We start from the raw sequence: 23,632 nt of genomic DNA, 5'->3' as shown, positions 1-23,632 counted from the left end.
TGGAAATCTCTGAAGTGAAAACAGTGATAAGCAGTTCACTATCCATAATATACGGTCTGCTTAAAAACACAACTAAAGACACTAAAAATAAATAAATAAAAATACCCGTAACTATAAATCCGGCATGTAAGCGAACAGCTACGCAGTGAGGTCCTGACGGAGACAGGAAAAGAAGGTAAACAGTTCCCGATGCAAAAAGTCAGATTGTTGTTGTTTTAACGTTAACTTTTTTTTTTTCCTAATCTCAGGATCTCTCTAACTGTATGTGTCTGTAAGTTTAGTGTGGATTCTGGACTTTAATTAGTTTTTTGGGTTTTTAAACTCCATCTGACCGCCGCGGTGAACCAGACTCCATTAAAAAAAAACTTTACATTTTGATTCCAACATTTAAAACTTTGAAGACACGGTAGAAAATTACTGCAATAAATACTGTAAACATGGAGAAGCAGATCGCTGATTCGGCATAGCTTGAGTTATTGTCACTATTTATTAGCAGGATTAATTGATTATTGATTGATTGGTTGTTGTTTGTCCGGGAATTTGTGCTTCAGATGACGGTTCATAATCTATACATATTTGACCGGAATGGGAGCTGCTTGTTTTATAATGAATGGAACCGGAAGAAGCAGGCGGGGATCTCTAAGGATGAGGTGACGTCACACAGAAACAAACTTAATAAGGAACCAGCATTAACCAGTCAGTAACTAGTCTGTGTGTGTGTGTGTGTGTCTGTGTCTGCAGGAGTTCAAGCTGATGTACGGGATGCTGTTCTCCATTAGGTCTTTTGTCAGCAAGATGTCTCCTCAGGACATGTATCCTTCATTAGCTGCCTGGTTGCCAGGTTACCAGTTTGTCCTTCTGTCCTGCTACGGTCCTTAGCACATCCCAAGGAAGGACGGCTTCCTGTCCTTCCAGACCAGTAAGTACCGCCTCCATTACTACGAGACGGCCAGCGGCCTGAAGTTTGTCATGAACACGGATCTGTCAGTGAGCAACGCCAGGGACACGCTGCAGCACATCTACAGCAACGTAGGAGACACACACACACACACACAGCAGCACATCTACAGTAACGTAGGAGACACACACACACACACACACACAGCAGCACATCTACAGTAACGTAGGAGACACACACACACACACACACACAGCAGCACATCTACAGTAACGTAGGAGACACACACACACACACACACACAGCAGCACATCTACAGTAACGTAGGAGACACACACAAACAAACACACACACACACACAGGTATGTCTTCCTGTTAATCCTGACATGAACCATAAACTCAGTTCCAAACTTAAGAACCCAAAGCCCAAAAACAGGCCATGGTCCCGGGTTGTGGGCCCCATAAGGACCAGTCGGTCCTCACAGTGTAGTGTTTGTTGGAACAACGGTCCTGACACTGTAGAAAAACAAGACTGCACACACACAGAGAGTCCGGTTCTGGTTCTGGAGGAGAATCAGGTTTTAGTCTGTCTGGGTTCTAAATAAATGCACCGATGCATTCACTTCCAATACCGGTCCAATATCTGAGGTATTGGCTGATATTGATCCAATATCTGAGGTATCTGCCGATATTGAGCCAATACCAATAAATAGTGCTAAATTGACTTTAAACATTTAAAATTAATATTTGTTCAAATGTTGCAAAGATACAAAAATCCTCTTCTGCAACATAAAATATGAAAATTATCCTCACATTTCTATCAATTGTATTTATCTATTGTTATTTAAATAACTTTGATTTAAATAAAGATAATAGTAAACGGAGCTGTAGAATCAGGCTAAGTGTCAAAAACAAAAAACTTCCCTCCGTTCAGAGGAATCGAATTGTTCCTGAACGTCTCATCAATGCTCAGCTATGATTTCCTCAAATAAGCATAAATCAATAACTATAACATGTTGGATGATGTTTTTTCACCTGACATAATTATTTTATTGTAGGTGTTTAGAAGCAGTTGGTCAGCGCTGCTCAGTCAGAGTAGAGCCGTTAGCAAGATGTGGATCATAATCATTTTCTGAAACAATAAAAGTTCAGCAGCTCATCCTGAGGAACTGAATTCATCCTGCCTTGTTTTGTTTCTTCATGGTGGATGTTTTCACTGCTAACTGTTAGCATGTAGCCTGAGTCATGTGATCAGGCTAATTAGCCATGTGCTAACTTCAAACTAATAATCAATAAAGCTGTAAATGACCAGTAAAGGAACCACACCATCTGTTAGGAAAGGAAACACATCAAGGGTGTCGGGTTTTCAAAATAAAGTAAAATTTAATGTTTCAAGATACTTAAATTTGTCTCATTATGGTTTAGATAAGTGCATAAATATAGGGGATATATCTGTAATAATCAATAATCAAGTTTATTAGTGCAGCACATTTCAGCATCAGGGAGGTTCAAAGATCTTTACATCATAGAAACACAAAAAGCGTAGCTATAAATTTATCTGATACGCTTTGAACATAGAAATAAAACAACTTGATTCAGAAGGTCTGGGGCTTTTATTGTGGCGGGGCACAAAGCATAGAACTAGACCTCCTAGATCAGCCTTATGGACCAGCACACTGTCATCGATACTTGATCTAGAAATGTTTTTCTATGTTGGGACCAATGCAGATATCAGAACAATTCTGGTCCAGTTCTGATGGCAGGTCCAGAACGGTTCTGGTTCTGGTCCAGTTCCAGGTTCTGACCGACCCGTCTGTGTTGCAGCTCTATGTGGACCTGGTGGTGAAGAACCCGCTGGTTCCGTCCTGCCAGCCTCTGGACAGCGAGCTGTTCGGAACCAGACTGGACTCCTTCATCCGCTCCCTGCCGTACTACAGCCCACGCGCCGCCTGACTGGTTCTGGTTCTGACCCGACTCCTGACCCGCTTCTCATCCTGCCGTATTACAGCCCACGTGCCGCCTGACCGATTCTGGTTCTGACCCGACTCCTGACCCGCTTCTCATCCTGCCGTAGTACAGCCCGCCTGACTTGTTCTGGTTCTGACCCGCTTCTCTCTATCCTTCAGAACCAGAATCGCTCCAACGTCAGAACAGTCTGGATCTGGACCAGAACACTGGATGGAGCAGAACCGGGTCAGCAGAACCGGGTCGGGCTTGCTGTATTTATTGAGATGTTCTGTGTTTAATAAAGTGAAGTTGGACCGGTCCGGTTGGTTCTGTGGTTCTTGACCCGTTAACTGTTGATGCTTCAGAACCTCAGAGGTCCAATCTGAGCTGAACCGGGTCAGAGTCCAAATGGGCTGAGCAGAACCGATTAAAGTTTTTGTTCTGGTTGAAACCCAAACGTCTCCTGATGATCGGCGGTTCTGACCTAACAGAACCTTTAACATCTGGAGCAGTTCTGCTCCTTGGTTCTGGTTCTGATGGAGATGAGGTCCAGACCAACCTGCCTGCTTCTGGTGGAAGAACCAGATCCATCATGGTGGTCCGGATCAGTGGAACCGGGTGGCTGCAGCAGAACTGTTCTGGTCCGGCTGCTGGTGATGATGTCACAGGTCAAAGGTCAGATCTGGATTAACTCGGTTTTAGGTTTAATGATTATTTTGTGATTATTAATAAGTGATCGCTGTGGTAAGAGGAGAAAACTGTAAATATATTGCTGCACTTTACAGTATGGCTAGCTCCACGGCTAACTCCACGGCTAGCTCTATGGCTAACCCCACGGCTAGCTCCACGGCTAACTCCACGGCTAGCTCCACGGCTAGCTCCATGACTAGCTCCACGGCTAGCACCATGACTAGCTCCACGGCTAGCTCCATGACTAGCTCCACGGCTAGCACCATGACTAGCTCCACGGCTAGCTCCATGACTAGCTCCACGGCTAGCACCATGACTAGCTCCACGGCTAGCTCCATGACTAGCTCCACGGCTAGCACCACGACTAGCTCCACGGCTAGCTCCACGACTAGCTCCACGGCTAGCTCCACGACTAGCTCCACGGCTAGCTCCACGGCTAGCACCATGACTAGCTCCACGGCTAGCTCCATGACTAGCTCCACGGCTAGCACCATGACTGGTGTAACCTGCACAAAATAAGGAACCCGTATTTTATTTTGGCGGGTCAATCTGACAGCACCCTTTAAGTTACGGGTCACAGGTGACTTGGATCTCAATCGCTGTTGCTGCTGTCCCTGTGGCCAGCTGCTCGTCTCGGCGTCTTCTAAACTTATAGAAGAATACGGCTGGATCGAGGCTTACAAAAAGGACCGAAGGATTAAATTGGGTGTTTCCTGTCGACCGCTCGACGGTGAGTCGTTTAATTTACGTACTTTGTTTTCTTTGGAAATAGAAATGCGGTGGCGACACGCCCACTTAATCTGTGCATTAATGACTGAAAAGTTTATTTATTGATTTAAAAGGTCATTTTCTTTTTGTTAATTTTGTGGCCGAATAGATTATATATTGTTAAAATATTAAATAGGCCTTTTGATTTTTGTAGATTTGTCCTTTTAGGACAGTTTTAGTTATTTTTTTGATTGATTTTTGCTAACGGCCTATAGAACTCTGGGCTTGGTCATTTGTTTTTATTGGGGAGTTGCGCAACGGGGAAAAAAAAAGGAAAAAAAAAACAATTGTTTATTGAAACGATATGGAAGTCAATTAAGTTTAATTGACTGCGTCAATTAAACTTAGATATAATGTGAAAGTGCACTTTAATTTGATCTGTACCGGTAACTTTAATTTGATTTGTACCTTTTACCGGTAACTTTAATAAGGTCTATACCCTTGATTTGAATCTGAATGTAACTTTGAATTTGATCGCGATCTTTAATTGGAAATTCATTTGAAAAAAATCATGAGAAAACACTTTATGGAATATAGTTATTTGTTTATTTTTTTGTAATTGTTGAATGTTTTTTTATTTTGGATAACAGTTTAACAATGTTTAAACATGACAGCTAATTTGTTTTATTTTTATTCATGACCTTGTTTAGGTCAGGTTTTTTCCCACCCCCGGTGTCACGTCAGGATGGCGAGCTACCGGATCACCGCAGCTTCGCGGTAGGATTTAAATGAACCAAGCTATTTTTTTCATTCTGGACCTATTTGCTCTGGATCTTGGAAAAAAAAGAAAACAATCAGATATTGATTGATGGACTATTGATCACCTTGGATTCATGAATGGACCAAAATAGAAACTCTTGGGTGACATCAGGGTTTATTGTTTTGTTGCTGAGTGCTTGTTGTTGTTTTTTTTCTCTTCCTTTGTTGTGTTTTTGGTTATATTATAGAAAATCACTGTTATTATAAATATTATTATTATTGCATATCTCCATATATATATGAAAGAAAAAAAACAAGTTGAATACAATAACTTAAACATACTTTTGTCTAATGGTATTTTATTCACACCCACGGGCTCCATAGCCGAATCTAGTTGAGCGCCATTTGTTATATTTGGCCGTAGTCAGGCGCCTAGCCTTAAGTAGCGTTACACGTGGCGAGCTAGCCAGGAGCTTGTGGGTGTGAATATTTTCTGGGTTATTTATTTACATTTTGAACAGTTATTTCAGTTTTGGAAAAAAAAATTTGAGTAAAATATTCAAAACAAATAAAACAATAAAAGATGGATTTTGTTGTGCAATCTGGTATAAACGTATCACAGTCAGTGATGATTACTGGTGCTACTAATACCAACGCCGACGAAGAAATACTCGATTGCTTAAGTAGCTATGGCAAACTTAATCGCACTTTGTATGTAATTGATTCCTCAAGCACTTTTTTTGAAAACCTGATCGTTGAGTTTGCGGATCTAACTGCTTTTTCCGCGTTACAACCGCTTCTACCTTATACTTACGCCTCTAAAACAAATACTGATCTTGTGTTCCGTGTCACTGCTTTGGCGCTCGAGTACGCAGCCACAGTGGACAGCAGCAGCAGCAATCAGCCCAACTACATCGCTGAACTTAAGAAAATCGCTGATCAAAGCGGCCATCGTTTTGAAGATGTCCTGAAGACAGTAATGAGCCAGATTGGCCAACATTTGCATGCAGCAGGAGCAGATGAAGGTGATAATGACGATGATGATGATGATGAAGATGATTATGACGATGACATTGATGAGGAGAAGGATAGAGTAAAGGTAAAAGAGGAAGTGGATAAATTCACTGCTTTACAGCCAGCACAAACAGGGCTGAAATCAGGATCGTTATCCTCACTTCCTCCTGCTCATTCCTCCGCGGACCAGGGAGCACGACCCCGTCGCAGGCAAACTGGACCAGCTCCAAGGCTGTCACTGTCCACCAATGACCTTACTCCACCTCAAATACAACGGGTTGTTGTTGAACATGTGGTCAGAAATACTGATTTGACTGGTTCAACCTCGCTTCGTCTCCGTACTTTTTCTGGAAGGCTTCCTAAGCCAAGTAATGAAGCTGATTTTGAGTTTTGGCGTTCCCAGATTGAGTCTCTGCTTGCTGACCCCAACTTTCCAGCGTTGCATGTCACCAGACGAATCACAGAAAGCCTGTCATCACCTGCAGCTGATTTGGTCAAGGGTTTGAGTCCAAACACATTACCAACAGTTTTACTAAACATACTGGATTCTGCTTTTGGAACAGTACAGGATGGTGAAGAGTTGTATGCCCAATATTTAAACATTCTCCAGAATCCAGGCGAGCGACCGTCCACTTACCTGCAAAGGCTTCTGCTCACTCTCAACACTGTTGTGAAGCAAGGAGGGATTTCACCTGCCGACATTAATAAACATCTACTGAAACAGTTTTGTCGTGGGTGTTGGGACAACACTGTCATAACCAAGTTACAGCTGGAACAAAAGAAAGATAACCCACCATCTTTTTCTGAATTGTTGTTGCTACTGAGGACAGAGGAAGACAGACAGCATGCTAAAGAATTACTGATGAAAAAACACATTGGCACACCAAAACAGAAAGTTCACATTCAGTCCCAAAGTGCCTGTCCTTGTGAACATACTACATCCAATGAAGAGCTGAAAGAAATGAAAAAACAACTTCAGAAATTACAGCAGCAAATGTCTCAACTTCTGTCCAGGAAGAGTCCAGCTGAATCCAAGTCCATGTCAAGGCAGAACCAATCCTACTCTCCTTCACCTCAGTTAAAAACAAAGCCCAAGCCTTGGTATTGTTTTAAGTGTGGAGAAGATGGCCATCTTTCCTCCTCCTGCACAAATAAAGCAAACCCCAGTCTCGTTGAGCAGAAAAAGAAACTGTTACGCCAAAAGCAGCAAGCATGGGATGCCAAGAATTCAAAATCATTAAACTAGAAACAGTTTCTGTTGTGGGACACACAGAAGCTGTGTATATGAACAGTCCCAAAGAACGCAAAATGAAAATATTGCCACGAGGTCTTGTTGGCACAAAGAGCACAGGTCAGGTTCAAATAAAAGGAGATCAGTTCAACTGCCTCCTTGATTCCGGCTCACAGGTTACTACTATCCCCTACTCTTTCTACAATACTTACCTCATGGATCATAAAATCAAACCAATAAACAACCTGTTGGAAATAGAAGGGGCAAATGGACAAACAGTGCCTTACCTGGGATATGTAGAGGTCAACATAACCTTCCCGCCTGAATTGTTTGGTTTACCTGTTGAAGTAGATACACTTGCTCTTATAGTACCTGATATTAAACCATCTCAACATTTGATTCTCATTGGTACCAACACCTTAGATGTTGCTTACAGCAAACATTTTGATACTCATCCTGACCATTCATTTCAACCTATGATCTCTGGGTATATAGCAGTGTATAAGATCCTCCAACACCGCTATGCCCAGAGTTTGAATGACTATAGTGCAACTGTCACCCTGCAGTCTAATCGGCCTCAAGTCATCACTGCTGGTCAAACCACAGTTGTAGAAGGATGCTTAGCTGCAAGACTATGGCAAGATGAAAAACAAGTCCTCCTTGAACATCCAAGTTCCTATGCCCTCCCTGGTGGGCTTATGGTAAAAACCTGCCTTATTGACTTGCCTCAACACCGGCCTTGTCATCTGCCAGTTGTTGTAAGCAATGAGTCTGACCATGAGATTCACATTCCAGCACGAGCAGTCATAGCAGAAATCAGCACTTTCCGGAGTGTGATCTCACAAGAGCAAACAGTCCAAAATTCAACCCAGTCTACAGAGTCGCTACAATCATCTCAACCACAATACAACTTTGGAGACTCACCTTTATCTCCAGAATGGAAGCAGCGAATCATCCAAAAACTCAACGGTATTCCTGAGGTGTTTGCAAAGCACAAGCTGGACTTCGGCCGGACAGATAAAGTTAAACATCAAATCAAGCTGTCTGATCCCACTCCTTTCAAACAAAGGCCAAGACCAATCCACCCTCAGGATGTCGACGCTGTAAGAAAACATTTGCAAGAGCTTTCTGATTCTGGAGTCATACGTGAGTCTGATTCGCCATTTGCTTCTCCAATTGTGGTTGTTCGCAAGAAGAATGGCAGTGTACGTCTCTGTATCGACTACAGGAAGTTAAATCTTCAAACAATAAAGGACGCCTATGCTCTACCCAAGCTTGAAGATGCATTTTCTGCCCTTTCTGGATCAAAGTGGTTCACTGTGTTAGACCTTAAGTCGGGCTATTATCAGATTGAGATGGAGGAAAAGGATAAATCTAAAACTGCCTTTGTATGTCCATTGGGGTTTTGGGAATTCAACCGCATGCCACAAGGGGTCACCAATGCCCCAAGCACATTCCAAAGGTTGATGGAAAGATGCATGGGAGAGTTAAATCTAAAAGAAGTTTTGGTTTTCATCGATGATTTGATCATCTTTGCACCTACTTTGGAGGAACATGAAGAACGCCTGATGAAAGTTCTCAACAAACTTAAGGACTTTGGGTTGAAGTTGTCAGTCGAGAAATGTGTGTTTTTCCAAACATCTGTGAAATATCTGGGACATGTAGTGTCCCAGAATGGTGTTGAGACAGATCCTGATAAGATCAAAACACTCACCTCCTGGCCAGTGCCCAAAAACCTGAAAGAGCTGAGGTCTTTTCTCGGTTTCTCTGGATATTACCGCCGTTTCGTCCAAGGATATTCAGCCATAGTTAAGCCACTGCATGACCTGACTGCTGGTTATCCGCCATCCCAGAAGAAATTGAGACCAACTGTAAAACCTGAGAATTACTTGAACCCCAAAGCACCATTTGGAGGACGGTGGACACCAGTGTGCCAGCAGGCTTTTGAAACCATCATCGAGAAACTAACTTCTGCTCCTGTACTGGCATTTGCTGATCCACAAAAGCCCTACACACTCCACACCGACGCCAGCTCCACCGGTCTTGGCGCGGTGTTGTATCAGGAGCAGGACGGAAAGAACAGGGTTGTGGCATATGCCAGCAGAGGTCTCTCACGGAGTGAGTCCAAGTACCCTGCTCATAAATTGGAGTTTCTCGCTCTGAAATGGGCGGTGACGGAGAAATTTAATGATTACCTCTACGGTGCTCAGTTCACAGTTGTCACAGACAGCAATCCACTAACTTATCTGTTATCCTCAGCAAAACTCGATGCTACCAGTTACAGATGGCTTTCAGCTTTGTCTACTTTCACATTCAAGATCATCTACAGAGCTGGAAAGCAGAACATGGATGCTGATGGATTGTCTCGACGACCTCATGGTGAGCTGTTTGATGATCCTACCTCCAGGAAGGAACATGAACGAGTCCTAAAATTTGCCCAGCAACACCTCAACGAACCAGATTATGTCTCCATTGATCAGCACACCATCGAAGCAGTTTGTGCTCGTCACCTGGTGTACAGCTCAGATGTACATCTTGACCATGCTCTGGTGTTGTCTATGTCAACCCATGTCAACAGTCTACCTGACAGTTTTACTGACGATGAACAGTTCAGCTCCCCTTTACTTCCTCGATTCTCAGCAGATGACATTGCAGCCAAGCAGCGTGACGACCCTGTTATCCGCCATGTCATAGCTCAGCTGGAACGAGGAGAGTCACCATCACCATCGGTGAAGGAAGAACTTCCTGAACTGCCTTTTCTACTCCGAGAAGTAAATAAAATGGAGCTCCAAAACAACCTTCTCATTAGGAGGAGACAAGTGGGAAGTGAATCCAGATGCCAACTAGTATTACCTGAGGAGTATCGAGCTGTTGTGCTGCACCAACTGCATAACCAAATGGGTCATATGGGAATTGACAGAACTCTAGACTTGGTCCGTTCCCGTTTCTACTGGCCCAGGATGTTCATTGATGTTGTCAATAAAGTTAGAACCTGTGAAAGATGTGTGAGACGCAAATCATTGCCTGAACGAGCTGCACCTTTGGTCAACATCAAAACCACTCATCCTTTGGAGTTGGTGTGTATGGATTTCCTCTCTGTAGAACCGGATCGTAGAATCAAAGACATCCTTGTTATTACAGACCACTTTACAAAGTATGCCATTGCTGTGCCTACTCCAAACCAAAAAGCTAAGACCGTTGCTAAGTGTTTGTGGGATAATTTCCTTATGCATTACGGCATTCCAGAAAAGCTGCACAGTGATCAGGGCCCAGATTTTGAATCACGAACCATCCGAGAACTCTGTGAAATGGCCAACATTCACAAAATAAGAACCACTCCATACCATCCAAGAGGAAATCCTGTTGAACGTTTTAATCGAACACTGCTGGACATGTTAGGAACACTAACTGAAAAAGAAAAATCTCATTGGACGGATTTCGTAAAACCACTAGTGCATGCTTACAACTGCACAAAAAACGATGTTACAGGATACTCACCATATGAGCTGATGTTCGGACGCCAACCCCGCCTACCGGTGGATTTAGCTTTTGGACTGCCATTAAATGAGGATGGATTTTGTTCCCACACACAGTATGTGCAAAAGTTAAAGTCCCACCTGGAGGAAAGTTACAAACTGGCCAGTAAGAACTCAGCTAAAGTGATGCAGCGTAACAAAACCCGATTTGACCAGAAAGTTACTGCATCAGAACTAAATGTTGGAGACAGAGTTCTAGTAAGGAACGTGCGACTAAGGGGGAAACACAAACTCGCAGATAAGTGGGAGTCGTCTGTGTATATTGTTGTGAAGAAAGCCGGCAATCTTCCTGTGTACACAGTCAGACCGGAAGGCCAGAACAAACCACTAAGAACCCTGCATCGAGACCTTTTATTGCCATGTGGGTACTTACCTGTTCCTGAAAAAGAGATACCTACCAGAGATAAAAAGAAATCGCCTGTGTCTTCTCCAGTATCTGCTGATGATGAAGAGGATCCATCAGAGGATGAACTAATTGATCCACCTCTGTACATTCCATCATCTGTTGAACCTGTCAAATTTACAATTGATATTGACCTGCCTCCTGTCGATCAGTCTGTTCTAAGCACTGAACAGTTTGTTCCCTTCACGCAATCTCCAGCACCTGTAACTGAAGAGGACAATGATGCTGAGGATGATGAACCCAAACCTGTGGAAGGGGAACCCACAACTGTTAAAGAGGAACAACTAGCAATAGACAGTGAGGAACCTGAAATTGACTCTGAACAAATCAATCCTGCTGAAGTCTCCAGAGTTGAAGGAAGACTCTCTCCAGATCCTGATACTCCAGAGTCTGACAATGCAGGACTTGACATACAAGAACCTGATGTACCTGACATTTCCAGCCATGCTGAACAACCTCACTCACCAGTGGATTCAGTATCTCTGGACACTGAGGACCAACCTCTGAGACGTTCCAGCCGCACAAGAAATCCACCTGATCGACTGCAGTACACTAAACCTGGCGAACCATTACTGAAAAGCATTCAGGCTTTGCTCCACGGTTTGAGCTCTGCTTTCTCCTTCGCCCTCCAAGAAGATGAAGAAAAACAGTGTTTTGCTCCGTACTCTAGTCAGCCACCTATTTGCTGCCAGCCTGGCACATGTACGAGGACGTACATGGGATCAGGAGGGGAGGGTGTAACCTGCACAAAATAAGGAACCCGTATTTTATTTTGGCGGGTCAATCTGACAGCACCCTTTAAGTTACGGGTCACAGGTGACTTGGATCTCAATCGCTGTTGCTGCTGTCCCTGTGGCCAGCTGCTCGTCTCGGCGTCTTCTAAACTTATAGAAGAATACGGCTGGATCGAGGCTTACAAAAAGGACCGAAGGATTAAATTGGGTGTTTCCTGTCGACCGCTCGACGGTGAGTCGTTTAATTTACGTACTTTGTTTTCTTTGGAAATAGAAATGCGGTGGCGACACGCCCACTTAATCTGTGCATTAATGACTGAAAAGTTTATTTATTGATTTAAAAGGTCATTTTCTTTTTGTTAATTTTGTGGCCGAATAGATTATATATTGTTAAAATATTAAATAGGCCTTTTGATTTTTGTAGATTTGTCCTTTTAGGACAGTTTTAGTTATTTTTTTGATTGATTTTTGCTAACGGCCTATAGAACTCTGGGCTTGGTCATTTGTTTTTATTGGGGAGTTGCGCAACGGGGAAAAAAAAAGGAAAAAAAAAACAATTGTTTATTGAAACGATATGGAAGTCAATTAAGTTTAATTGACTGCGTCAATTAAACTTAGATATAATGTGAAAGTGCACTTTAATTTGATCTGTACCGGTAACTTTAATTTGATTTGTACCTTTTACCGGTAACTTTAATAAGGTCTATACCCTTGATTTGAATCTGAATGTAACTTTGAATTTGATCGCGATCTTTAATTGGAAATTCATTTGAAAAAAATCATGAGAAAACACTTTATGGAATATAGTTATTTGTTTATTTTTTTGTAATTGTTGAATGTTTTTTTATTTTGGATAACAGTTTAACAATGTTTAAACATGACAGCTAATTTGTTTTATTTTTATTCATGACCTTGTTTAGGTCAGGTTTTTTCCCACCCCCGGTGTCACGTCAGGATGGCGAGCTACCGGATCACCGCAGCTTCGCGGTAGGATTTAAATGAACCAAGCTATTTTTTTCATTCTGGACCTATTTGCTCTGGATCTTGGAAAAAAAAGAAAACAATCAGATATTGATTGATGGACTATTGATCACCTTGGATTCATGAATGGACCAAAATAGAAACTCTTGGGTGACATCAGGGTTTATTGTTTTGTTGCTGAGTGCTTGTTGTTGTTTTTTTTCTCTTCCTTTGTTGTGTTTTTGGTTATATTATAGAAAATCACTGTTATTATAAATATTATTATTATTGCATATCTCCATATATATATGAAAGAAAAAAAACAAGTTGAATACAATAACTTAAACATACTTTTGTCTAATGGTATTTTATTCACACCCACGGGCTCCATAGCCGAATCTAGTTGAGCGCCATTTGTTATATTTGGCCGTAGTCAGGCGCCTAGCCTTAAGTAGCGTTACACTAGCTCCATGACTAGCTCCACGGCTAGCTCCACGGCTAGCACCATGACTAGCTCCACGGCTAGCTCCACGGCTAGCTCCACGACGAGCTCCATGGCTGTTACTGTCTCTTACTCTGGAGTTCCGAGAAGATGGCGGACAGGGCAGCCATGTTTCTCTGAGCTCCCGACTCTAAACTACGTTATGAAGTAAAACTACTAGTAAATATTTGTAAAAATCAGTTCTCAGCTTGAATTAAGAAGAAAAGCAATAAGTTTCTGCCACCTGCAGTCAAGACTTTGCATTCTAAAAGTGATCACGACTATTCTGGGCCAATGGAATCAGCTGCAGCTGGCAAACGGGAAAGGGAAGCCAGAACCCCGACCAGAACCCTGACCAGAACCCCGACCAGAACCCTGACCAGAACCCCAGAAAAAAACACACACATGGAAAAAAGAGCTAAAGGTTCGTCCCAGGATCAAATGAACACTGAGGCTATTTTAAGAGCTATAAGTTCCTTAGGAAATGACCGCATGGAAGAAGTTGGCATGCAAATAAAGCAGCACAGTGCTATGCTAGCAGCTATTGCTAAATCGGTTCAGCTCAACTCAGAGGAGCTAAACGATTGCAAAAAGAAAATAATAGAATTGGAGAAACAAGTGGATACACTCTCCAAAGAGAACATGCAGTTCAAAGAAGGAGACCTGAACAGTGAAAGATATAAAAGACGGTGGAGCCTCCGCATAAAGGGAAAAAGGAAAAGTCTGGTGAGAACATCTGAGATGAAGTTGTGGCGCTTCTGGGCAAAATTACACCTGATTTATCTTCAAAGATGGATGAAGAGGTTGGTGTTGTCCACAGAGTTGGTCGAAAGATGCATAACAGGGACAGACAGGTTATTATTCTGTTTGTGAGACGAGCCTTGAGAGATGACATCTGGAAGAGAACTAAAACTTGAAGAAGGAGTTCGCTTCTCTGAAGATTTGACACCAGAAGATTGGAAAGCAAGACAAGCTATGTGGCCAAAAACTGAAAAAGCAAGAAAAGAAGGCAGAGCTGCGGGTTTCAGGGTTTCAGGGCCCGTTTGGGTTCATCAGAGGCAAACACATCTACAGCTGAGAACTGAGATGCAGCAGAAATGAACATGGAAAGGTAGAGGACAGTTCTGTTAATGGGACCTTTTCACTCTGCTAAACCGTTTGTTCATGTGTTCATCTGTTCATGTGTTCATCTGCTCTACTTTTCAGTTAAAAACCGATTTTTCTTTTGTTTCTTTTAACACAAAGGGACTAAAAGATTCACTTAAACGGAAAGCAGTTTTTTGTTTTGTAAAGGACAACAAGCACACTGCAGCTTTTTACAGGAAACTCATTCTGATGCTTCTGACGTGAAGTTCTGGTCGCAGCAATGGGAGATAAAATTCTCTTCAGGGACAAATGGACCTGCTGGAGTCGCCATCTGCTTTCTCAGGTGTCCAGTAAGATTTTGAGTGAGAAAGCAGATAAGGATGGACATTCCTGTGTTTTAAAGTTGATAATGTCCCAATAATTTTGTTAAACATTTATGGATATAATAATGATCAATACAACAGGAATCTGTTACATCAAATAACAAGGGTTATTGTGGAGCTCACTGCTAATTTTCCTACTGATCATATCGTAGTTGGAGGGGATTTTAACTTGGCTCCAGATGAATGTATGGATCAATGGATCAATGGATCGATGGATATATGGATATATGGATCGATGGATTGATGGATCAATGGATCGATGGATCGATGGCCTTCACTGCTGGTAAAAGAAACTCCAAATCCTATTCTTAAAGAATTTGTTAGTAACACGAAATTACTAGACGTGTGGAGAGCGCTACACAGTGGAGTCAATCAGTTCACCTGGCACAAACCTAATGGTTATAGTAGATCAGGTATTGATTATTGGCTGGTATCTGCTGCAGTCCTAGAGTGTATTAAAGAAACAGAGATAGCAAACTGTCCTTTAACTGATCACTGCATTATCAATTTAAAACTACAAAAAGTAGATAGAAGTTCTAAACCCAATAATTACTGGAAATTTAATTCAAACCTTCTTACTGTCATGAATTGCGGGTGTTGAGGTGGTGAGGCAGACGCTGTAGACCCAGGATGTGATAAATGAATGATTTTAATGGTTAATGTCCAGCAAAACACAGTCCAAAATAACGGGCAGCACAGCCGAGCGGAAACCAGGGCTCGATGCCGGTAGCAACCGTAAAAATGAATGGACAACAGAACAACACGAACACACATTAGACGAGGACCCGATAGAGACGCAGAGACACAGGTGACACTAAATACACACGGGGTAATTAGGGAACGAGACACACCTGGGAGTAATCAAAGGGAGAACAGGACAACACGGAGACACAGAGACACCGAAAACTCGAAATTAACACACAGACAACACAGAACATGACACTTACAAACTTAGAGTTTTGTCAATTTATTAAGGAACTTATTCTAAATATATCAAGTGACAATTCTATTGAAACACCAATTCTTAAATGGGAATACTTGAAATATAGTATTAGAAAATATTCAATTAAATTTGGTCAAGAGTTACATAGAAAAATAAAAGCAGAAGAGACAATGGTGATTAAAGATCTTATTGTCGGGGTTGGTCACGTGATCCGGACCAGTATGGACGCTTAGGAGCTTGCTCTGCCCCAGGACCTTATTAATTTTATAACTTTCTACTTTCGACATCTGCATTCTGTCTGTTAAACGGTCCATTGGAGATGCTGAAGTCGCAGCGTGACGAGGAATTCCCTATTTTTTCATCGACGGGCAAAAAAAGATCCACTCAACAGAACACACGTGCGGCTAGCGAGGCAGAGCTAACTGTTGCTGGCCCTTCGGAGCCAGCGGCAGCTAACCAAGCTACTATGGAGCAGATTTTGGCCGAGGTCAAATCCGTAGCCTCCCGGGTAAATGGAATGGATGAATCTGTCGGTGCCCGTCTCGATGGCATCGATGGCACTTTGAGTGAGATAAAGATATCCATTACCTCTGTGGAGGAATCCTTATCGTCTCTGTCCAACCGAACGTCACAGCTGGAGAAGCGAGCGGAGGAGGCCGAGGAGAGGATTTCCGCTGCGGAGGACCGTTCGGAGGACCACAGCTCTCGCTTAGCCGCCATGGAAAAAACAGTGGAGCGTCTTCTACTGAAAGTTGACGACTTGGAGAACCGCAGCCGCCGCAACAATCTGAAAATCATCAATCTCCCCGAGGGGGCGGAGGGCTCTACCTCTTTGGTGGATTTTCTCCAGTCCGCTCTTCCAGCTCTGGTTGATCTTCCTGCCGATTTTCCTTCGCTGGAGATCGAGCGGGCTCACCGAGCCTTGGCCCTCGCTCCCGATCCGGGCAAACCTCCGAGGAGCGTTCTGGTTCGGTTCTTAAGATTCTCTCAACGGGAGGCTGTGCTCAGGGCCGCTTTGAAGAAACGTGATATTCGACATGGCGGCTTCCAGCTGCGCTTCTACCCCGATTTGTCCTCTGAGGTCCTGCGTAAGCGACGAGAGTTTGATGCTGTGGGGAGAGCGCTGGCTCGGCTCAACAAGTACCGTGGATTTGTTACTCAGCTCGCCTCCGTTGTCTGCATGAGGGTCGGATTCTCCTTTTTGACACTCCGGAGTCAGCTGCTGTGTTTTTGGACTATAAAGTGAGGTATCTCTCTCTCTCTCCATTGCTGTTGTTTTTGGTCTCCGAGTCGTTTCTGACCGTTTCGTTCCTTTCACGCCAAGTTTTGGACTATGAAAGCGTGACTACACTAAGAACAATTTCATTTTGTATACTTAAGGTGTCTTGAACTATTGTATTGTATCTAAATATTCATTCTCTCTTCTATTAGAGAGAACAGAAACGAATATAAGCAAGGCAATGCATTCCAATATTGGTCTGTAATTCACTTATTCATGCATCAATATTATTTCACTTTTTTACCAATATTATTACATTTTATATTTTCCAATTTTCTATGGAGGGAGGATTGTAGGTGGTGTTCAATTTTCGTCCAGGGGCACTGATGCGGTTTCTTGTTGTCCTGTTTGTTTCTGTGATCACACTGTTTAGATACAGTATTGTGAAGTTATATTTAGATTTTTTGGTGACTTCTTTTGGGATGTTTCTTTCCTGCCAATTGGGGGCAGGATTTGGGAGGGTATGTGCTGCTTGTCAAGGGGTTTTGTTTTGTTCTTTTTTGTTTTGTTACTCCACAACAATCTTGGTTTTCTCCTCCTCATGTCTCTTTTTGATTTCAGTATTTCATTCATCTCCTTCTAACATCATTCATAATACCTTACGCCAGTATGCCTCAGCCACTTAATCTCATTTCCTGGAATGTCCAGGGTTTAGGCCATGTAATCAAGAGGAAGAAAATTTTGACTTTCTTGAGGAAGCAGGGAGCTGATATTGCTCTTCTTCAGGAGACTAGGCTATCTAGGGTAGAACATCTGAAACTCAAAAGAGACTGGGTGGGCAATGTTTATTCTTCTTCTCATCCACAGAACAAAAAGGGCACAGCCATCCTTATTAACAAGAATCTCCCCTTTACCCTCTTACATGAGGAAAGCGATTCGGAAGGTAGATTTATTCTGATTAAAGGTTCAATTGCTGGTCAATCTATAACCATACTCAATATCTATGCCCCTAATAATGATTCACCTAACTTCATTTCGCAAGTAATTTTATTGTTTAGTCAGTGTTGTGATGGTTTTGGCGATTTCAATTGTATAATGGATGCCGGTTTAGACAAATCCTCCGCGGCACATGTGTCCAACCCCAAAGCTTCATCTGCTCTTAAAGAATTGTGTTCAGACATTGGGTTGATCGATGTGTGGCGTCAGCTGAACCCCAAAGTAAAGGACTACTCTTTTTATTCACATCCTCATAACTCATATTCTAGACTTGATTATTTTTTTATCCCAAAATCCTACCTACATTCTGTTCTGTCTTGCTTTATGGGTTCAATTGCCCTTTCAGACCATGCCCCTATTTATTTACAACTTGAATCTTCATTTAATACTGTGAGGACTCCCATTTGGAGATTTAATACCTCATTCTTGAACAGCAGCTCTTTTTGTACCCTTGTTAGGAATAATCTCTTACAGTACTGGTCTGATAATGAGTCTTCTCCAGTTTCTTCTGCCATGATTTGGGATGCGGCCAAGGCCACCTTAAGAGGGCAGCTCATTTCCTATAGCTCCTTTTAGAAAAGAGTTTTGGAGGAGAACAGAAAAAAACTAGAGAATGAGGTGTCTAGGTTGGAGCATATACATAAACAGTTTCCTACATCAGGGAATCTCAAGACATTAGTTGCTGCTAGGACCAAGCTGAATATGGACTATACTCGCCATGCCCAGAAGCTGTTACTCTATACTAAACAGAAATATTATGAGTTTGGTAACAAGTCAAGCCGTCTGCTTGCCTATCAATTAAAGAACCAAATCAACGATCGCTCTATCAATATGATAAGAACCTGCAACGGGGATGTTACCTGTGATCCGTCTGTTATTAATAACACTTTCAAAGACTTTTATAAATCCCTTTACACGGCTGGTAAAATAGAACCAGATATTGGTTCCTATTTAGATGGTGTTCTCTTACCCTCAATTTCAGAGGAGGCTCGCTCCACCCTTGATGCTGCTTTTACACCTGAGGAGGTTTGGGTGGCGATCCAATCGATGCCAAATGGAAAATGTCCTGGTCCTGATGGATTTCCACTGGAATTTTTTAAGAAGTTCTGGCCCGAGATCCATCCCATCTTTTTACCTGCTATAAACGATATCTTAGCAGGAGGTGTGCCTCCATCTTGGAGTTTTGCTTCTATTAGCTTATTGTTGAAGAAAGATAAAAATCCCCTAGATTGCTCATCCTATAGACCTATTAGTCTCCTTAATGTTGATTACAAAATTGTTGCTAAGGTGTTGGCGCGGAGACTAGAAAAAATTCTTCCAAAGATAATAAACCCCGACCAGACAGGTTTTGTAAAATCTAGATATGGAACAGACAATGTGCGTCGTGCTCTAAACGTCATTCATTATCTTAATCAACATAAAGACCCTGCTTTGCTTATCTCTCTGGATGCAGAAAAGGCCTTCGATCGGGTAGAATGGCCCTTTTTATTCCTAGTTCTACAGAAATTTGGCATGGGCCCTAATTTTATTAACATGATTAAAGCCTTCTATTCCAGTCCAGTAGCCATTGTAAATACTAACGGTTTGCTGTCAGACGGCTTTTCTGTTCAGAGGGGTTGTAGACAGGGGTGCCCCTTGTCTCCTTTGTTGTTTACGTTGTTCATTGAACCTTTAGCTGTGGCTATTAGATCTAACCCAAACATATCTGGAATTAGGATAGGTGAAGATCACCATGTGATCTCTCTTTTTGCGGATGATGTCCTTTTATACCTGAAAAACCCAAATAAATCGGTCCCGGCTGTACTTAGTTCCATAGATAAATTTGGTGCTCTTTCGGGTTATAAAATTAATTTAGACAAGTCTGTCGTTTCTCCTTTCAATATCCCCCAAGATATGATGCTACAACCTATTTTTCATACATCTAAAAGTGGTTTCAAGTACTTGGGCATTTTTATTACCCCTGACCTGAAAGACCTATTCCCATCAAACTACTCCCCCCTAGTTCAGAACATTAAGAATGATCTGACGAAATGGTCTACTTTACCTATATCACTTCTCGGTAGGGTTAACACAATAAAAATGAATACTCTCCCTCGCTTAAACTACCTGTTTCAAAACCTTCCTTGCTATTTGTCCCTTACATTCTTTAAATCCCTTAATTCTCATATTTCTCGTTTTATTTGGAACAATAAGCATCAACGAATTAGGTTCTCCACTCTTACTAAACCCAAGCAGTTGGGAGGTTTATCTTTACCCAATTTGCAGCTCTACTACTGGTCTGCTCAGCTTAAAATGATGTCTGACTGGTTTTCTAGTAGAGACACCTGCTTATGGCGGGCCTTGAATCTTTATCATTCTGTCCTAGAAGGTTAAGTTCTCTCCCTTTTATCAATAACTTAGATCAATTGGATTCATTGAAGGAAAACATGGTAGTTTATAGTACTTTGTTAGCTTGGCAAGACATAAGGAAATACTTGAATATTCCCTCCTTTATCTCAGTTAGATCCCCCCTGACTTTAAACCCAGACCTGCCAACTTCTATTAGAAGTATTGGCCTATTGAACTGGTCTTGTTCTGGTCTGAATGATTTCTCTGATTTGTTGATTTCCGGTGCTATCAAATCATTTAATCAAATCAACAACATTCCTCAGAAAGATTTTTATAAATATCTCCAGATTCGACATTTTATGGATTCATTATTTCAGTCCAATGCATTCCGTAGGGAGCTGACAGACTTAGAAAATGTTCTGGTTTCCACCAATTCTCCTAAAGGTCTGATTTCCAAATTCTATGCATTCTTCCTCTGCTCTGTACCATCAAGCTTTGACTCTGTCAGCGGTTGTGGGAGCGTGATCTGGAGATGAAATTCAGCCCTTTAGATTTGCAGTGGAACCTTTCCTCAATGCACTTCTATTTCTATACAAGAACAGAATTTCAAACTTTTCTATAGATCCTACTATATTCCTGTTCGTCTTCAGAGAATGTTCCCCAACCGTTCCAATCTGTGCTGCAAATGTTTGAGGCACAGAGGTACTTTTCTCCATCTATTCTGGTCATGTGATTTATGAAGGACCTTTTGGAGGGACGTACATTTGGTGATTGAAAAGGTTTTGGGTGTTCGCTTTTCTTTGTCTCCTGTGTTCTATCTTCTAAATGTTTCCCCCAATCATTTGGATGCACATTCTAAATCCTTGTTCACAATTCTTCAATTTCTTGCCAAGAAATGTATTTTGTTCCAACGGACTTCTCCTTCTGCCCCCACAGTAAATATGTGGCTCACACAGATATCTGTTATCCTTCCTTTGGAAAAGCTGACCATGATCTTCATCACAAATCAGATACATTTGTGACACTTTGGGGTCTTTTCTGCTTGGTCCCTAGGATTTTATTTTATTTTTATTTTTTATTATTATTATTTTGTTTTATAGCTCTATTTATTCTTGCCTGCTTTTGTTTCTCCGCTCTTGATGGCTGAGGGGTGGCGTGGACTGGAGGAGAGGATGGACACCCTGTTTCTCGTGCTTGTGGGGTATTTTGTTGTTGTAGATTTTTTTTGTTGTTGTAGATTTTTGTTTGTTTGTTTGTATGTGTGTATGTGTGGCGGCACAGGTTTCTTCTTTGTTCTTTATATTGTAACAAATCTAAAATTAATAAAAATAATATAAAAAAAAAAAGATCTTATGTCACTTTACAGAAAATTAAGTTGGACTGATGAGGATAAAGAAATAATAAATAAATTGCAATCTAAATTAGATGAGATATACATAAATAGGGCAAAAGGTGCTTAAGGTCCAGAGCCAGAAAAAAATAGTGCTTTCTTTTGTAACTTAGAAAAACGTAGACAGGAATATAATTATTAATAGTCTTATAACTGATGAAGTGGAATGTTCTGAGAATAAGAGAATAACAGAAGAAGTATTTAAGTTTTATAGTAATCTTTATAAATCTTCACATACAGAACAAATTACTTCATCCTTTTTTGATAAAATAAGTAATCTAGTTCCTGTTATTGATGAAAACTTCACAGAAATCTGTGATGAAGAGCCAAGAATCTTTGAATTTGACATTGCTATAAGAAATATGGCTTCTGACCAGACGGCCTCACAGCTAATCTTTAGAAACATTTCTGGGAGGATTTAAAACTTTTGTTGTTTCAGGCTGTAGAAGAATGTGTTAGTAGGAAGGAAACTATAAAACAAGGTGTAATTAAACTAATCCTAAAACCTGGTAAAGATAAGAAAAATGTAAATAATTTAAGGCCTATCACGCTGTTGAACACTGACTACAAGATCTTAACTAAAGTTTTGGCAATGAGGTTAAAAACTGGCTTACCTAAAATAATTAGTCAAACCCAATCCGGTTTTCTGAAAGGCAGATCCATCATAACAACATCCGCCTGGTTCTGGACCTGATTGATTATAGTCATTAATAAAAGATGATGGTTTTATGTTGTTTTTAGATTTACACAAAGCATTTGATTCTGTGGAACATCAATTTATTGTTAACACGTTGAGACATTTTGGTTTTGGAAATAGTTTTCTTAATATGATTACCATGTTAAACACCAATATTAACACTTATATATATTATTATATATTAATATTAATATTAAGCTGTGTGTCTTTGGCACATGCCCCAGATTCAAAGTAGAAAGAGGAATCAGACCAGGCTGCAGTATCTCGCCTCTCTTATTTATTTTAATCACAGAACTACTTGCAATAACAATTAAAAACTCTAATATTGAAGGTCTGGAAATAAATAACCAGAAAATAATCATTAGCCAATTCACAGATGATACAACCCTCTTCCTAAAAAACAAAGAACAAATTCCTCCAGCTCTAAATAAAGTTGTTCTCTCAGCCTCAGGGCTGCAGCTAAATGTAAATAAATGTGAAATTATGAGTATCCATATTTGTTCTGATTCTTCAATTTTCAATATTCCAGTTAAAGATGAAGTTAAATACTTAGGCTTGTGGATTACTAAGTGTAGAGCTACCAGTGTTAGAAAAACTTTACAAGACAACATTGATAAATGTGGCAAAACTTTAAATATTTGGCTTCAAAGAGACTTGACGTTGTTTGGTAGAACTTTATGAACAAAAACTGAATCCTTATCCAGGCTGATGTTTCCTGCATGTTCCTTAGCCGTCCCTCCAAATATCATAAAACAGATTAACAGATGAAATTTTAATTTTATTTGGAAAAATAAGCACCATTACATCAGAAAAAGTGATTTGCTAAAAAATTTGAGGAAGGTGGCATCAAGCCAATCGATTTTGAAATTATGAATGTGTTGGGTAAATTATATATATTATTATCAAATATTTGTTGTTTCATGTGCCTTTATAATGTTCTTGTCTTATATGCCTTTATTTGTTTCATCTTAGCATAAAGAAAGTTTCTGTGTTGTTGAATTACTTTGATTCCTTTCTCAGAAGGCCTCTGAGGAAGAGCAGAGAAACTGTTTTCAACATGTTATCGCTCAGCAGAAACCTCTGCATCCTTGACCTGCTAGATATAAAACCATCGCCATGAAGACGTACAACTTGCTCTGTGTTATCCTGTGTCTGGAACAGAATAATCTAGTGTGTAGATACCATGTGTTTTGTTGGTGACTAGCATTTGCGTTGCAATCATGTGACTG

At 41.2% G+C, this 23,632-nt stretch overlaps 2 protein-coding genes across 3 annotated transcripts; both read left to right on the top strand.

Annotated features, from left to right (window-relative positions):
• The first annotated feature begins 64 nt into the window (after nucleotides 1-64).
• Nucleotides 65-3,164, top strand: trappc1 (trafficking protein particle complex 1). Of its 2 annotated transcripts, XR_002753818.1 has the most exons (6): nucleotides 65-175; nucleotides 552-650; nucleotides 742-812; nucleotides 891-1,029; nucleotides 2,723-2,931; nucleotides 3,025-3,164. XR_002753818.1 is itself a non-coding variant. In XM_014474871.2 (5 exons), exons 2-5 carry the CDS (start codon nucleotides 552-554, stop codon nucleotides 2,849-2,851), a joined length of 438 nt encoding a protein of 145 aa, XP_014330357.1. In that variant the 5' UTR covers nucleotides 65-175; the 3' UTR covers nucleotides 2,852-3,164. The 2 variants fall into 2 exon arrangements, 1 of the variants encoding a protein (XP_014330357.1); XM_014474871.2 differs by having other exon boundaries at nucleotides 2,723-3,164.
• Nucleotides 3,165-3,262: 98 nt separating this feature from the next.
• On the top strand, nucleotides 3,263-4,077 carry LOC111610937 (cell wall integrity and stress response component 3-like). The gene has a single exon (XM_023346093.1). The coding sequence runs from the start codon at nucleotides 3,632-3,634 to the stop codon at nucleotides 4,052-4,054; it is 423 nt and encodes a 140-aa protein (XP_023201861.1). The 5' UTR covers nucleotides 3,263-3,631; the 3' UTR covers nucleotides 4,055-4,077.
• The last annotated feature ends 19,555 nt before the right edge of the window (nucleotides 4,078-23,632 follow it).

This window comes from Xiphophorus maculatus, chromosome 14 (assembly GCF_002775205.1).
Source record: "Xiphophorus maculatus strain JP 163 A chromosome 14, X_maculatus-5.0-male, whole genome shotgun sequence".
Taxonomy (NCBI): domain Eukaryota; kingdom Metazoa; phylum Chordata; class Actinopteri; order Cyprinodontiformes; family Poeciliidae; genus Xiphophorus; species Xiphophorus maculatus.
The sequence above is the reverse complement of the archived record's forward strand: the minus strand, read 5'-3'. Positions and strand labels throughout refer to the sequence as shown.